The 16,256-nt window shown below is 38.4% G+C and overlaps 2 protein-coding genes across 2 annotated transcripts in view; one reads left to right on the forward strand and one right to left on the reverse strand.

The window, feature by feature from the left end:
- The window catches only part of uxs1 (UDP-glucuronate decarboxylase 1), a 28,513-nt gene extending 19,637 nt beyond the window's left edge, over nt 1-8,876 (forward strand). Inside the window, exons 10-15 of the mRNA XM_071477541.1 lie at nt 3,850-3,969; nt 4,336-4,379; nt 6,554-6,614; nt 6,759-6,816; nt 7,404-7,507; nt 8,118-8,876. Coding sequence (XP_071333642.1) covers nt 3,850-3,969; nt 4,336-4,379; nt 6,554-6,614; nt 6,759-6,816; nt 7,404-7,507; nt 8,118-8,249 — 519 coding nt within the window. The 3' untranslated portion in view covers nt 8,250-8,876. The remainder of the gene's footprint in view (nt 1-3,849; nt 3,970-4,335; nt 4,380-6,553; nt 6,615-6,758; nt 6,817-7,403; nt 7,508-8,117) is intronic.
- A 133-nt stretch (nt 8,877-9,009) lies between these two features.
- Nucleotides 9,010-13,680, reverse strand: ecrg4a (ECRG4 augurin precursor a). Its single transcript, XM_071477544.1, has 4 exons — nt 13,492-13,680; nt 10,986-11,033; nt 10,731-10,900; nt 9,010-9,423 (listed from the first exon to the last, which is right to left on the reverse strand). Exons 1-4 carry the CDS (start codon nt 13,559-13,561, stop codon nt 9,274-9,276), a joined length of 438 nt encoding a protein of 145 aa, XP_071333645.1. The 5' UTR covers nt 13,562-13,680; the 3' UTR covers nt 9,010-9,273.
- Between the last annotated feature and the right edge of the window lie 2,576 nt (nt 13,681-16,256).

Here is a 16,256-nt window from a genome sequence, read left to right on the forward strand (position 1 = left end):
TTCTTTTGGATCTACAGTGGAAATTATTTATTTGTCATGCAGATTACCATCTAAATCAAATTTCTATGTTTATTAATATAAACTGTGCTGTGGTCCTCTACTGCTCGAAGCCTAGTCTTAATGATCAGGGTTATACTGCACTCATGTAACATACTGTACCTGCTGCTGTGAGAGACCAGGGACGATAATTATGTACTGTAAAAGTTGCAAACATAAGCAGAGCAGGAACACGAGAGTAACAACTCATTGAGCCACACCAGTGAATATATCATATGGTGTTTGAATGCGCACAGCAAGTGTAGTACACACACACACACAAACACACACACTCTCATACAGTGAACATATATTGGGAGAGCAGGCAGGGACGGCCGTTATACATCGTGTCAATCCAAAGACCTTGTAGCCTACAAAGTTAGAAGACAGTATATGGCAGCTTGCAGTAGTAGGCTACAACAGTAAAGCATTTTTTCCCCATAAGTTTTCATAATAATAATAATAAAACTTTATTTATATAGTTCTTTTATTAACAAAGTTATAAATTGCTTTACAAAAGAAATAAAACCAGACCAGAAGCCAAATTAAATGAAAATAAGAACATGACACAGAAGAAGTAAAAATAATAAAATGAATACGATCAATAGGAATAACCAGTATTAATAACAACTATGTCTATCCTATACCTAAATCATATATTTCAAATTCACACTTACACAGTAGAGCCTTGACTTGACCTTGGTTATAAGATGACACCTCCTTAGTCACGCACTAATGGACCTTCCTACAGGCCAAGTATTGCTCGCCTTGGCATCAAGAACAGTGGTCACATTTTGTTTTGATCCAGCCTCACAGCAGGGGATAGCTGCAAGCACTTATTTAGGCTGGTCTCAATATAAGGACAAGTGATACAAAGTTCTGAGCAAGAGAAACAGACTGAATTATTGTTGTTTTTATTTTTGTTTGTTTGTTTTTTGCTTTGTTTTGACATTTAGAGGCTTTTTTAATAGGTATAGTGGGGAGATGACAAATCATGAGGGAGAGAGATTTAACAAATATTTCTGGACACATTCGAAATGGGAACGTTATGGTTCACAGACAGTTTTGTAACTCCTAAACCATGGGGTGCCATGGTGAAATATCCACACACAAAAAAGCTGCTGGTGCTTTTGACAATCAGCCTTTCTGGGTTTGAATCTCCATACCTAATTCTGCATATTTCCATTCCAACATCCATTAAAATATCACTATATCAAAACCATAAAAACATTGTCACATTTACATACTGTATGTGATTTAAAGAAACATTAAGTCCCAGACTTCCTCAGTGTAGTCCAGTACCCTTAAAGCCCAAATTTGTGGTTGTTACCTTCTTCTTTTGCTGGCATTCAAATGTACACTTGTATTTTATTTATTTTTTTATCTAAGAGGGTGTACCACAGACAGGGATGTATATGTAGATGCACATACATTGAGAATCAATTATCTGAGGGCAATGTGGCTGCCTATTCAAATATATAACATGCCAGTCAATGCAGTCAGATGCAGCTGCACAGATGTACTGGATTTATGGGACATTCCTGTGTAGCAGCAAGCAATAGGATGCTGGAAAATGGTTAATTCAAACTGTTGTCATTGATTTCTCTCAGTAATCATTGGTGTTCACCTCTTCAGTGATGTGTGTAGTCTGATGAAAATAACTTCTCAGAAAGTGTTTAATTATACCTATGCGCACACTATTTTTATGCCTTCGCACCAGCCACAGCCAGAGCTGGAGGCATATTGTGTTCGGGTTTCCATCCGCCCGTACATACGTACTTCCCATTCTCGTGAACACGATATCTCAGTAACGTCTGGACGGCACTTCTTCAAATTTGGCACAAACACTCATTTTAACTCAAGGATGAACCGATAAGATTTTGGTGGTCAAAGGACGATGCCGTGGTGACCTCACAAAACATGGTTTTGGCCTTGTGAACGTGATATCTCAGTAACACTGTCGGGGAATTTCTTCAAATTTGGTGCAAACGTTCACCTGGTCTCAAGAACGAACTGATTAGATTTTGGTGGTCAAAGGTCAAGATCAGTGTCACCTCACAAAACACTTATTAGCCTTTACTCAAGACTTCACACAGCAATTATAAAATTTCATACAAATGGGTAATATTTTGTATGACTCTGGATAAAAATAATGTTATAATGTAATCTGAAACTAGTCTGAGGGGTGGAAGCATAATAATTCTAGTTCACACACACACAAACACACACACACACACACACACACACACACACACACACACACACACACACACACACACACACACACACACACACCTTCCAAGACCTTTTTATCATATTGTCCTTATTATGTCTTTGTGCCTCACTGTACTGAATATATTTTCTGGTAGTGTCTATTGAATTTCATGTTCCACATCTTCAGCAGGATAATCTACATAATTTTCATGTTTTTATTCATGACGTATGACCTAAGATAGGTCCACATCCCATCTGTAGTAGTGTATATTGATGCATGAGGCTGACATAAGAAGGCCATGGATTTTTAAAAAGGGAGAGTTTTCTGATCTGTGGGATCAGTGTGTCGTTTCATGATGTTGTTGGCCTCACTTATTCATTTTTTGTTGGAGAGTGTGTATGTTCTGTATGTAGGGAGAGCCTAGTCTCATACTTACCTGGAGAATATTTTGCCAAACTGTCAATTTAATTTCTTTTGATACATTTGCACAAAATGCTGCAAATTCTGTTTCACATGCAAAGAAAAATAATATTACTGTAACACTTAATGACCTACTTTATGTAGGAAATGCTTTCCAAGAAAGGCAGCATATGACACAACATTATTGCTATGCCCTACAAAATATAGACTAGTTGATGTTCTGTAGAGAAATGCCCATTCATAGCTCTAGAGGGGTAAAAACAGTAAAATAGGCCACAGTTGCTTGCTCATTTTCATCAATGCTCCCACATTGTCCCAGACTAGATGCTAAAAGGCAACCTAAAGATCAAATAAAAGTCACATAAGTTGCAAAGTTAGCATGACTGTAAAATACAGGATTGTAAAACTGATGGGAGAAAAATGTACAGTACCCTTCTACCATTTAGAGAAACTTGCTGACAGCTGCTATAGTTTTTAATAGGGAAGGCTGACTGATCATTTTAGTTTGAAAAGACATCAAGACTTGAGAAGTGGGGTGGCCCGGTAGTCGAGTGGTTAGGGCGCGTACCATGTTGAGCGTAAGACGCTCTTAGCAGGCAGTCATCGGTTCGACTCCCGACTGGTCCGACTCTTTCCTGCATGTCATTCCCCTCTCTCTACCCCCTTTCCTGTCAGTCTCCACTAAGCTATAATAAAGGCATAAATAAATAAATAAAAATAAAAAAAAAAGACTTGAGAAGTGAAAACATGATAAAAAGTTTAAAAAGAGTTTTGATATTGAAGGCATCTAATATCTAATATCATGAGCAATAATGCATGTGTAGTTTCTGGTATATTTAGGTAGCAAACAGCGAGAGTTTCATACATGCTGCTGAATCTCTGTTGTGATGGGACTCCTTACTGCACATTTGTAGTTTGGAGCACTATAGGAATTGTCGACCAGGTAATTTGTACAAGTCAACAGTACAAATCATAAATTTTTCACCAGGAATACGGGTTTCATATATTTCCTAATGAATAATTATAGTATATAAAATGAACAATGAGCTTTATGATAAAACAACAGAGTAAAATGCAGGATGATAAACAAGTAATGAAATCATTAAAAACATTAAAACCAAGGCACCGCAGGGCTTGAGAAGTATTGATGAGTTACCCACTTTCTTCTTTGCTTACAGGAAGGAGTTGAGGTGAGAGTGGCGAGAATCTTCAATACGTTTGGCTCCCGAATGCACATGAATGATGGACGTGTTGTTAGCAACTTCATCCTGCAGGCCCTACAGGGAGAACCTCTCACTGTACGCATTTTTTAGCTTTCTATTGATCATGTGTTTTTCACCGTGTTGAGACAGACCTCTGATCACACCAGGCTCTTTGTTTTCACTTCTACCATTTTGAGGATGCACTTACCAGCCTCAGTCAGATGATTCCTGATTACTGTTGAGCTGTGAATCTTGATTGTATGAAAGTATATGAAAAACCATGTTTAAACCTTCTTTAATGGAACATTGTTTCAAGTGAAATGTTGGAAACTTAAATAACTTTAATCTGGATCCAGGTGTCATTCATTAGAATTATATTTAATATTTAGAATATGGTTTATTAGTATCATTATTATTATCATTATTAGTATCATCATCAGTGTCCTGTTGTTGTTGTTCTAGGTTTATGGTACCGGTTCCCAAACAAGAGCCTTCCAATATGTAAGGTAAGATGAGGAACTCTAACTTATTTAAACTTGTTTCATCATGTTCCCCCAAGTGCATCATTCTTCTCTTCAGTCTGTGCCAGTGGCATGACATCAAGCAAAGCAAGCGGTGGTCGACCAGTTAAAGCCAAAGAACAGCGTTCTGTCACACATAGGGTCAGATTTTTCCTGTTTGCATCTATCATGTAATTTACCTATGGCCACAGTAGGCTATTGTCCCTGGACGCTCGCCTGACTATTAGCGGTGCCTGTCAAGCTCAGTGCTTGACTCAGTTTCCAACATTCTGAGATCAGTTATGATATTGAATGCATTATTATACACATGCACAGATGTGTGTTGAAAAACTGTACTTGCACATTAGAAAATTACTTCAACCGTCCTGTCTTCCTAAGCATTACGAGTTAGCAGTGGCAAGTAAGAAAATCTTTCATTCTTATTGTCTATGCACCAATTAAGAAGCTGATAGAAGCTGTTGATATGTGTTACATTAGACATCCGACTCACTATACTGTTTCCGTCTTAACTATATCTTAAACTTTTCCCAATGAATATCCGTTGTTGTGAATGACTCTACAAGGGTAGAGGCCTCTTCTGCACTTGTAATGTATCTGTAGTGTAACTTGTTATGAGGCCTCAGTTGCCTTCAGGTTCATTTAACTAAACTTCTCCACCACTCCTTTCTCCTTGAAATGCCTCCGCTCTGTGTTTGGTGCACGGGTCGTATGTTATCAGCTAGCTTTTCTTTACAAATCATACCTTGAGGCCGCAGGCTCCAATGCTTTTAGTATCAAAAATCACTTCTGTTTGCCACTATTTCAGATACATTATTACCTCCAAAACTGTGTGTGTGTGCGTGCGCACTGCCAAAGCTGCTGCTATATTTGCTGACTGTATTTACTCGCGCACTGACTGCCATTCATTTTCAGAACACCAGCACACACCTGTCCCATTCATCTTACACAGTACTTTTGTCTCACATCTTTACCTCTGCACTTGCCCTTCCACCCCTTCCCTCACAGTTTGAAAACCTCTGCAGTAAAGCAACATCAGCCTCTTGGTGTGGATTCAATTTTTTGTAAAACATTTGTAGAACTAGAGGAGATGTGTTTATTGTCATGGGTATACTTATGCACATCCTGAACTTAAACTACCCCACTAACCTCTGCAAAGTGGATAAACTCATTTCCTACAAAATCTTCTGAACAGACAAGATGGCAGCACTACAGATCTGTCTGTCATCTGTACGATGTGCTATGTTTATCTGTTATGGTTTGTCATTAAAACATTTTCAGTTCAGGCTGAAGTTTGTGGTGGTGTTGATTTGTATTGCGTTACATTGAGATATATTTTGAATTTTTAGTCGACCCCTCACTGATTTAAATGGGATGGACAAAATACATATGCATAAATGCAAATTCGACATATGGGAGAAAGTAGAGCCAACTGATGTGGATGTGGTGCAGTCTTCTGAATTAGATTTTTATAGTAAACCAGCATCCACTATTCTCCAACCTGTGGTAGATGTCATATCTGTCTGCAGTGCCTGGTAATGTCAAGGTCTAATGCCTTTGTGCAGCTTGTGTTATAAAAGTTGGGAAAGACATTAAGGTCTAAAAATGTAATTATGAATAATCTGTGAATTGGTTTTCCTTATTTTTGGGCTCTTACTGGTATTGTTTAACAGTGTGTCTGCTGCTTTCTGGTTCTGGTTTATATTGACTTATGGTGTCATTTAAAGCCAAGTTGACTGGTATAGTTGTGTGCACGACTCAATAAGATTTAAAAAAAAAAAAAAAAAAACGGCAAACCTCATTACAGGCTATATTTTTTTCTAATTAACAACACTGAAAGAACAGCTCATAATGTTTATAATGTTGTGCATTATGCCGGAGGAGATGAAGACAGTAGGCTGAGGCTGCCACTTCTCACCTGGCCCTGGAATATGTTGTTGATGTGTTTTAATAGGAAAGCTATGTACAAACACTTGTGAGTCAGCTAAGAAACTTGTATTGTCTCTATGCACAATATATGTTATGTTCTCATAAACAAATCTCTACATGTGAAATTCAGGCACATGCGGTGCCCCTCATACAAAGCAAAGCTACAGAGTGTAATTTAAAAGAAGAGAATCCATATTAAATATCTCTCCTTCTGTGTTTAATTTGTTTTCCAGTGACCTGGTGAATGGCCTGGTTTTGCTGATGAACAGTAACATCAGCAGTCCAGTCAATCTGGTGAGTTCATCTTACCCAGCTGTGTCCAACAAACTGAAATAGAAAATGAATTCCAGAAAAGCAGACAGTTTACCAGAGAGTCAGTATATTTGTCTGTCTCTTGCTGGACATTGATGTGAACAAAGTCTATGTATCTGTTTGTAGGGGAACCCAGAGGAACACACCATATTGGAGTTTGCTCGTCTTATCAAAAGTCTTGTTGGTAAGGTCTTAGAGCGATCATTGTGTGTGACTCAAAATTCTTATCACAGAAATCTGTTTAAGTGTAGGATTTAACCCATCTATTGCTGTCGGAATGGATGTGCCTTTAATTATCAGGCTGTGCTGACCAGTCATTACAATGTAAACACACATTTGTCATTCACTGTGAGAATGACAAAGGCTTCAAGAAGAACATTTGCTCTGGAAATGGCTTTCCTAGATCACTAAATCTAAATCTGTATTGCCATAACAAGGCAATTAAAGATTATTCAGTTTGCTCTAGTATGTTTTCTGTCATGAGTCTCTGCTGGCTGTGGAAAACAGGTGGGGGAAAAGCTCATGCAGCACATGTTGACCAACTGCTGTTGTTTTGGTCCCTGTGTGGTGTCTCCATAACCAGAGCATGTACTGTTCTTAAGTTTTGAGGAGATGCATCTCAGCTGTAGTAGTACATCCAGTTCCAGTGGCATGAAACACTTTATTGTGTATGTGTTGCCTCATCAGAGTGTGTTTACAGGCTAAGGCAAATTTCAGCCTCAACCTCCCCTTCCTCATGCATTATGTGATTGTTGATATGCACCCTCACAGTGAGCCGTAGTCAGATCCAATTCCTTCCGGAGGCTCAAGACGACCCACAGAGGCGAAGACCTGACATCCGAAAAGCCAAGATGATGCTTGGCTGGGAGCCGGTGGTATGTGTGACACACAACAGACTGAAATGCTCACAAACTGTAATGCATTTGTTTTTTTTACTGCAACAAAGTCTATAAATTTAAGTATCAGATTTAACATTGAGACAAATTTTGGAAAAAATGAGCCACTATATTTTAACTTTTAGGGAGAAAAAGAACAAATGTTGAATTATCACTTAAATTTGATATGTTTGATAGTATGATATATTTCCAAGAAGAACTTTCCATGCTAAAAGATGAAAGGTTTTCGGTTTATCCACTTTGAAGGCCATCATATATCAGTGAAACTCTCCACTGAAACATGTATTAAACATACATAAATTATTTATTTTGAGATTTGCCCAATCCAGTAATTGAATGCCATGGGAAGCTCATATACATAAAATCAATAGACGATCAATGAATTTATATTAAAAACATTAGCAGCTGTTTGACTGCAGTCTGCATCAAGCCATCATTAGCATTAGACTACATGACTGTTTATAGATATTTATAGCCAATATCTGACGTGTTCTCATCCAGTCAATATATGAACATATGTGTAGTGTGTAGTGTATTTATTTAATTTTGGAGTGGTTTGTTAAAGATGTGATGTATTCTGTGTTAACAGGTGCCGCTGGAGGAGGGCTTGAACAAAACTATCCAGTACTTCAGCAGAGAACTTGAGCACCAGGCCAACAACCAGTACATCCCCAAACCTAAAGCCGCCCGCATGAAGAAAGGAAGACCCAGACACAACTGAGGTCGTCTTTCCCACCACAGACTCTCCGACAACAGAGAAGGATGTTAACACTCCTCGGAGGACCCTTGAAGAGCAACTCTCTTAAATATACTGTTGAGCAGAGCACTCTGGGATATGGTGTCTTTCTTTGAGAAGCAGAGACAACTTTTGAGTCTCTTTAAAAAAAAAAAAAGATAGTGTTGCCTTGTGTTGGAGCTGCAGCTGCACTGTGGGGTCAGGGTTTCCTAGCCACAGCTTTGCGTGTTGGATGGACAAGCCTGAATCAAAAACTGAAAAATCTGAAGCCCAGCCATTTTTTGTGAATTTGTGCTTTTGCTATTTAAATTGCAGATATGAGAATCTCACAGTGCTTTGTGTTAATCAGTTTCATGGTGTTTTGTCTCCAGAGATTGGCTACCTGACTCTTTTTTCCACTGGATGTTTTGTCCCTTATCAGTGGCATGCCAGCACCCTGTTGGCTGCTCATGCAGCGCTCTGCAGGACTGGGCAAATCCTCTAGAAAGACTGTTACAGCATCATTATGTGTTTATCAGGACTTCATCGTGTTCTACTTTGTGAAATTCTCATTTCAAGATGTGCATTATCAATTTCAGGTGAAGATGCTATTTTAATAAAATATTTCCAATATTTTGCGTATTATATAATTAGAGAAGAAGATATTATTTGTGTGTGTGTGTGTGTGTGTGAGAGAGAGAGAGAGAGAGAGGGGCACATTTCTGCACCTGTTGTGTAGTTAAAGCAAAAAAGCAGGAGATTCAGGCACTATGGAGTTGCATCTTTATTTACAGTTGTGCCAGACAAGAGCAAAGTTGTTCATTTTTATGTTTAATATGTAGGGATGGAGAGAAAGAGCTGAGAATGGTTTACAATGATTGGTGTAAAAAATAAAGATAAAGAGATGTGGCAGGTGTAAGACTAACAAACTATCACAGGTGAAAAGAAGGCACAAGACTGACTGATGTGAAGAAACGAACACCTTTGACAGTTCACAGAAGCACTGGCCTGTGTTTGTGTATGCCTGGAGTTAGTAGTAGTCGTAGTTGACGTTCGCCCCGTGTCTGTAGGAACTAGGGTCACGTGGGCCGATGGGGGAATTTTCATCATAGTGATGCTGACGCCCTTGGTCACTGGAGCGTGCTTGGTCCATCCAGTATGACAGGTCAGTCTCCAGCCTCTGGGGATGGAAAAACACCACAGACGTGACTCGTTAGGAAAACTCAGCTTCAACAAATCTCAAGCTAATGGACACAGAGGCAGCTGATAAGGTGCCCACTGAGACTGTCAGCGGGCACAGCTGTGGCAAATAGACATGCATGAAAGGCAAACATTGAAAAGGCCAATGCTTTGACAGCTTTGGCCTTTTAAGGAAGCAACAGCAAATGGCATAAGCACAAGGTGTCATGCATTGGGCTGTTTGAGCGATACTGCTATACTGGCTGAAACAAATGCTGTCAAATATAGTGGAGGTAGGGGGTTATTTTGTCCACTTTGCTGCCCTTATTATCTGTTCCCTCCATTCCTTGCTGTCCCTGGTGAGTTCTACATGACAGTCATTGGTGTGAAAGAAAACTGACACTAGCTCTGTAAGTGGGGTTATGTGTGTGTGAGTGTGTGAGGTGAAATTTATGTACTGCTGTTTACCCTGTTCAATGTTTATTCATTCAGCAACATTTTGACAATATGAAATTTTTTAGAAAAGATCTTTTAGATATCAGTCCAGACTACTTTACTCCACTTTTGTTACTCCACATTTTTGTCCTCTAAATATCGGAGATATATAAAGATCCAGATGACAAAAGTTTTTATTGTGTGTTTTGTGTGTTTGTGTTTTTCTGCTTTTTGTGTCAGGTTTAAAGCCCCTGAAAATGAAATTAATTAAATAAGCAATAGTGAACGTCAAAGTTAAAAATCATCTTCAGGTATTATTAATCAAGAGTTAAGACTAAAATGTGTTTAATCTGGGCTGTGAAAATGTGGTTTGATAAAATTAAATTGATAGAGGCCTGGCAACATAAGCAAACAACCTGGCACCTGTCATCAGATTTTGTTAGTAATTTAACACCAGTGGGAAGTCTTGCTCTTGCTGACCTTTGGTGGTTTAACATTTTACCCTGTTGTAGTGATGTTGATGTGTACTCCAGGGTGTGTTAGTACACTGTGACATCACTGTTGGGTGTGGTTACAAGTGCAACACCCCCCCCCCCCCCCCCCCCAAATGGATTTTGATTGACACAAAATATGAACAATTTTTAGGCAGTCAAACTAAACTTAAGTTCGTGTTTGTATTTCTCTGCAGTTTGTGTGCTTATTTCTCAAAGCTTCATGTAAAGGGTTTTTCCTCATATTTTCTTGTTGCAGTTGGAGTTTTATTTCGCAGAATATCTGTCATGTTGACAGCTTCACTGGATGTCGATGTGTGTTTTTGTTTGGTTTCAGGAGTTCAGAGAAACACTGAACTCTCCTGTAACAGACACAACTCACCTGTTCATCAAACCCCATGTACATAAACTGCATAATCCACTGCTGTACATCTGGTCTGCTGCGATCCCAAATGTTCCTCTTGGTTCTGCTCAGCTTTGCCAGGAACTCTTGAGCCTTGGAAGGAGGGACAGCAACAGAGGACTTTGATCGGGTAGTACCAGGTCCTGCCACTGGATGGAAGCACAATGGGGAAAATAATGAAAGGGGGTTTTTAATAACACTTGTTACGACAACACCGTTGGCTAAGTACGTTACCATCTCTTTTCCTAAAGATCTTGTTCAAGCTGCTGTCACCATCTACATCTGTAAAGGTGAGACAAAAGAGAGGCAATGAGCTGCAGTGTGAACACCATTCGCCACAACAGATAAGTTAATCAGCTGTCATTTATCTCTAAAACAGCCACACACAATGTTTCTGTTCAGTTTAAATTGCAGGTTTTTGTCAGTTATGGACAAACAGAATACAGCTGAAGCTGATGTTTAATGGTCAATCAACTCTATATTTGTATAAGATATTTAATGCTTCGTATTTATAGCTGGTTTGTCAAACTTATAGCTTCAATTTCTTAGTCAAAATTACATCAAAGTCTGCTTGCACTGCTGCAGATTTTCTGATTAGTTTTTAGTAATTTTACACTTACTAAACCAGTTTTCTGGATGAATTTATGTTTATTTAGCTTTATCTTTATCTTTATCTTTAGTCTTTATAATAGATGCAAATTTCAAAGAGGAGCCAGGAACAGAGTTAAATGAACAGTTGCCAACTTGCATCCAGGGATTTATTGCATCTGTCCAGTTTTCATGTAAATATATTTGCTGCAAAGACTTTCTCTCTGCTACTGTTCCCTCCCACTGGAGCCCTGGTTCTACACTGTGTCTGAGGGATAGTTACATAGATGAATGGCACTAATGAGGTATCCTGTTCTTTGCTGCACACTACCAGTTCAGTCAGATGACCTTTTATACTTGTGGCTTTTTTTTTTTATTCTTTTTTTTTTAATTCCTTTTTTTTTCTTTTTTTGAAGACAAATCTACCTTAGAATACCAGATACCTCAGAAATCCAGTCCATATCTTAAGGCAGACTCTGTCTTAGCTTGAGCACACAACATTTTCACTGTGTGGTTAAATGTGGAAGTACACAGTTGGAGAAAATTGCTTGCATGTGTGTTTTTTTTTTCTCCTTTCTTTTCTCTTCTTTTGTGTTGCAAATGAACTATGAACAGAAAATTCCTACTGACTTTCTCATTACTAGAACAGTCTGTCCACAATGTGCCGTTTCAGTCATTCTATCCACAGTTTTTGCATGGGGTGTTTATCAGTCTATTCTCCCACAGCCATTATTTGAAATGAGTGAACCTCCTGATGTCTGTAACGATGCATTTATCAGCTTATCAGTGCAATTTAATGCATTCATTACCATAATAATACATATTACATAATATCAGTGAACGGATAAAATGGCACCCCCCCCCCCCCAAAGGTAAAGATTGGTCCAGACTGAAATATCTCAGCAGCTGTTGGATGGTTTGCCATGACATCAAAGCAATATCTGTGCTTAGTGTTCAGAAAAATATCATCATGCTAACATGCTAAACCACATTTAACACATGTTAAACATACCTACTAAACATCAGCATATTAGCATGTTAGCGTTCTTTTGCCAGTATTTAGCTCAACACAGTGGCTGTTAGTACGGCTTCACAGAGCTGCTAGCATGGCTGTAGACATTTAAGCCTGTAAGTGGTACTGGCGTCATCTGCTAAATATTGTAGAGAAAGAAACTCACGTGGTAGAAAGCTGATTAAGTGGTGGCAAAGGTAGTTTTGTTAATAATTTGTTGTTCAGTGTGATTGGAGGGCGTAGAGATGTATAGCAAGGTATCATCTGCACAACTATAAAACTGTATTGACACAAGTTGTAGCCTACACAGATTAAAAACCTGTATTCCCGAAGTAGAACCATGGCACACTTCTGATGCTGGAGGTATCAGAGGACAGATTACCAAAACAAGATATAAAAGAAAGTATTGATCTGCATGATTTACATTGTGCAACAGATTTTGGGTTTACTGCAGGCCGGGTAGTTGGAGGTAGTTATTAAGTACAGATGCATTCAAATAATTTTCTCTGAGATGAGTTTAACCTTCTTTTTCTCAGTTGAGGCCCATCGCATTGTTATGGCATGTTTATCCCATTTATTACACATAAGGTATACTTCACATTACTGCCAGTTCTTCTAAAGCATAAGTTCACAGATTTTTGTTTGTTTGATGAGCTTTCCCTATTTTTCAATTACCCTTTCAAATGTGCAGAAACTTGATTTTTTTCATTGTGAATATCATGTTGCTTTTCAAAAAAAATCTGTGTATGTATGTAGTGTTTAGAATGAATGACTACACCTACACTTAGCAAATTGCATTTAAATATGTGCTGTGCACTAAGTTCACTTCACTTAAAGTTAGGTTACGTGTGTGTGTGACCATGACAGAGAAAATCATTAGTCTTCAAACATTTTTATAGACAGGCTCCCTTTTCTTTTTTCCTTTCCATGTTGTTTATGAACAAACACTCTGACATGTCATGCATCATGTTTTTAACTGCTAGTTCTTTTAGTTATCACACAAATCAAGACATCAAATATAAGACCTGATGGTGAAAGACAGATGAATGTGGACTAAAAAAAAAAAAACCTTTTTAAAAGCAAAGCAAAGCAAAGGTAAAGCAGGAGAAAACTAAAAGAGAACAACAAGATTGAGCTCACCTCTAAGTGCCAACAGTGTTACCAGTATAGCCAGCACTATTAACCTCAAATAGAGCTGCTGGAATGCCATTTTGTACCCGCTCAGTCTTTACAGAGCTGCTTAAAGGCAACAGCTGCGCATAAACTGCTGCACAACCAGAGGGAGAAGTGGGTGGCTACCCAGACTTTCCAAGTGGAAACTGGCCTATGGCGGTGGAATGTCTTTTACCTCCCCTGCCTACAGAAACAAGCCTGCAACTGGAAGCTTTTCTACTCCTAACTGAATTTTCATGTGTCTCAGGTACTTTTCCATTTCCCGTACACACAGTAGGCTACACGAGTAGCAGCGGGAACGGAGAAAAAGAGAGTTCCATTTAACTTTTGAAACAAGTAGCTGCTGTAGAAATGATGAGAAATATGATTGCACTGTCTGAGCACATTGTCTGGTAACTAAGTGTAAACTGTGGCAAATAATTCAAACTCAATCTGGATTTTTATGCATTTTGAAGGTGTCTTTGTAATATCTATGACAGCACTACGCTAAAATACCCGAGGAGAAATCTGGGCAGCAGCAATAGCTACTTCATATTAATTTCAGCAGTACGTCAGTGACAAACAGTGAAATGCCTGAGGACCACTTTGCCCTTGTTTAAAACATCAATCACTCAGCCTACTGACTGTATAAGAGTGAGTGTCTTGAACGAGGAGTTTCATGACTGTTAGAAAGGCCTAATTCAGGGTAGTATAGTAGTGAGAATGTAATTGCATGTATTGTTTTATAATTTAAGCACCAAGTTATTAATTAAAAACCTTGAGCCTGGGGAGATACCACAGTTATCCACTTCCCCTACTGCTTCATTACAACTTACATGGTGTACACTTTACCTCGCCTTGATCTTTATATCATCCAGAACTGGGCTGGGCTAAAGCAAAAATCTCAACTTCAACTTGGCTTTGTTCACAGATAGTTTCATGTTCCCACCAAAGATAGTGCACATAAGCCAAAAAAAAACTTTGTAGCTTCCCAGGTTTGCATCTGTGTTGTGTGACCCACAGCATTTATGTGTGAGCCCACTCAGCCCATAGACTTCACATTGGAATCTCATCATGCACATGAAAATGACTTTTCCAGACTCTGGGAAAGTTTTATACATTTAAAACTTGAATGGATTGAAAATAAGAAGAAGAGTAGTGGTGTTTACAGTTGGTGGTGTCCTGTCAACAGTTTTACAGACCAGTTTTTTTTAATGGTGGTCTATGTGGGAAGTAGTTTTTGGTCTGCTGGGGATTTTTTGGTTGCACCGCCAGTAAAAAGTGGCCACAAGGCTGAGTGGTATCACACCCTGCTCACTTTTACACTATGTCCATGCTCAATATCTCTATAAAGTTTGCTAACATTAATTAATCTTTGCTAGGACTGAATAATATGACAAAGATATATATATATATATATATATATATATATATATATATGTGTATATATATATATATATATATATATATATATATATATATATATATATATATATATATATATATATATGTATATATGTATATATATATACATATATATATATATATTGCGATGATTTGTGATATGAGTGACAATTATAGTTAGAATGGTATTTTTTACATTTAACTTTCACCAAAAAAATTTTAAAGACGATGATAATGTGATTTTTGCTGGGGTCTGAAACAAACAAGCATCTTCCCTTACACTTGGAAAATATTATTTGTGTTATTTGTTATTTTGTGACACATTATACCTTTATTACAAAATTGCAGCTCCTGTGATTTAGATATTTCGATAATATTGATTTCGATCACATTTCAATTTTTTGTGTGGCCTTAATGTTTTGCTAACATTAGCCACCAAAACCTAATGGTCATACCAGACCAAGCAAGGCTGGAGACACAATACTACTGTATTTTATTGAGCAGGAGTGCATTTTATTTTGTATGAATTGAACTTTTAATTTGAAAGGGGAAAGTTGTGCAAAAACAAAACATTGCATAGTCTTAATTTATTGACTGGTGTCACTGTGTTTGTCAGTCACATACAGTAATCATGGTCGACACCAGAGGGAATGGTAAATTGCCACTTTATAGAGGTTTAATTCAGAAATTCTCATTTGACTTGGCATGGACTTGTCATATGATGACTGTGTGTGTGTGTGTGTGTCAGAGAGGGAGAGTGTTTGGTTTGGAGCAACAAACAGTCTCTCAGTCTCTCACGAGTAGAGCTGGAATGCAGGAAACCAAAAGCCGCCTGATGATTGCGTCGCTTTCATGAGGGATTTTGGAGTGAAGGGAGAGTGAGGGACAAAAGACGGAAAGAGGAAAGAGAGGAAAGGTTGAAGAAGACGAATGGAGATAAATATGCTTAGAAAGTCTCCTTCCTTATTTCATCATTCAGGCTCTGCCAAAAGGGGCTACATCCTCTTTATGAAGCCTGCATTTCACCAGCTGTGTGCCCTCTAATGTACAAATCAGGCGCTCACAGAGACTTGGCTCAGTGAAAGGCACAAGCCTCCACTCTCAGCAGGCGTACCTACAGACACTGTCTGGTTTCCTCATAGAAGGAGAAGGCAGAGTCTCTGACTTCTACTTACAGTGAGTCTTATCAGCAGCTCACTGTCCTCAGGCACATGTTTCCATTGCAGATGGAAAAAAAAAATACTAAAGGGAAAACAGACGTCTGTGGATTTTCTTCTCAGATTTTCTGAATTTGAGCTTCATATATCTTTTGCCTGAAAGTCTAACAAATGTGTTTATTTGTAGACAGA

Source organism: Trachinotus anak, unplaced genomic scaffold, assembly GCF_046630095.1.
Source record: "Trachinotus anak isolate AG129_WGS33_773 ecotype Australia unplaced genomic scaffold, CSIRO_AGI_Tana_v1 ptg000001l, whole genome shotgun sequence".
In the NCBI taxonomy this organism is placed as follows: Eukaryota; Metazoa; Chordata; class Actinopteri; order Carangiformes; family Carangidae; genus Trachinotus; species Trachinotus anak.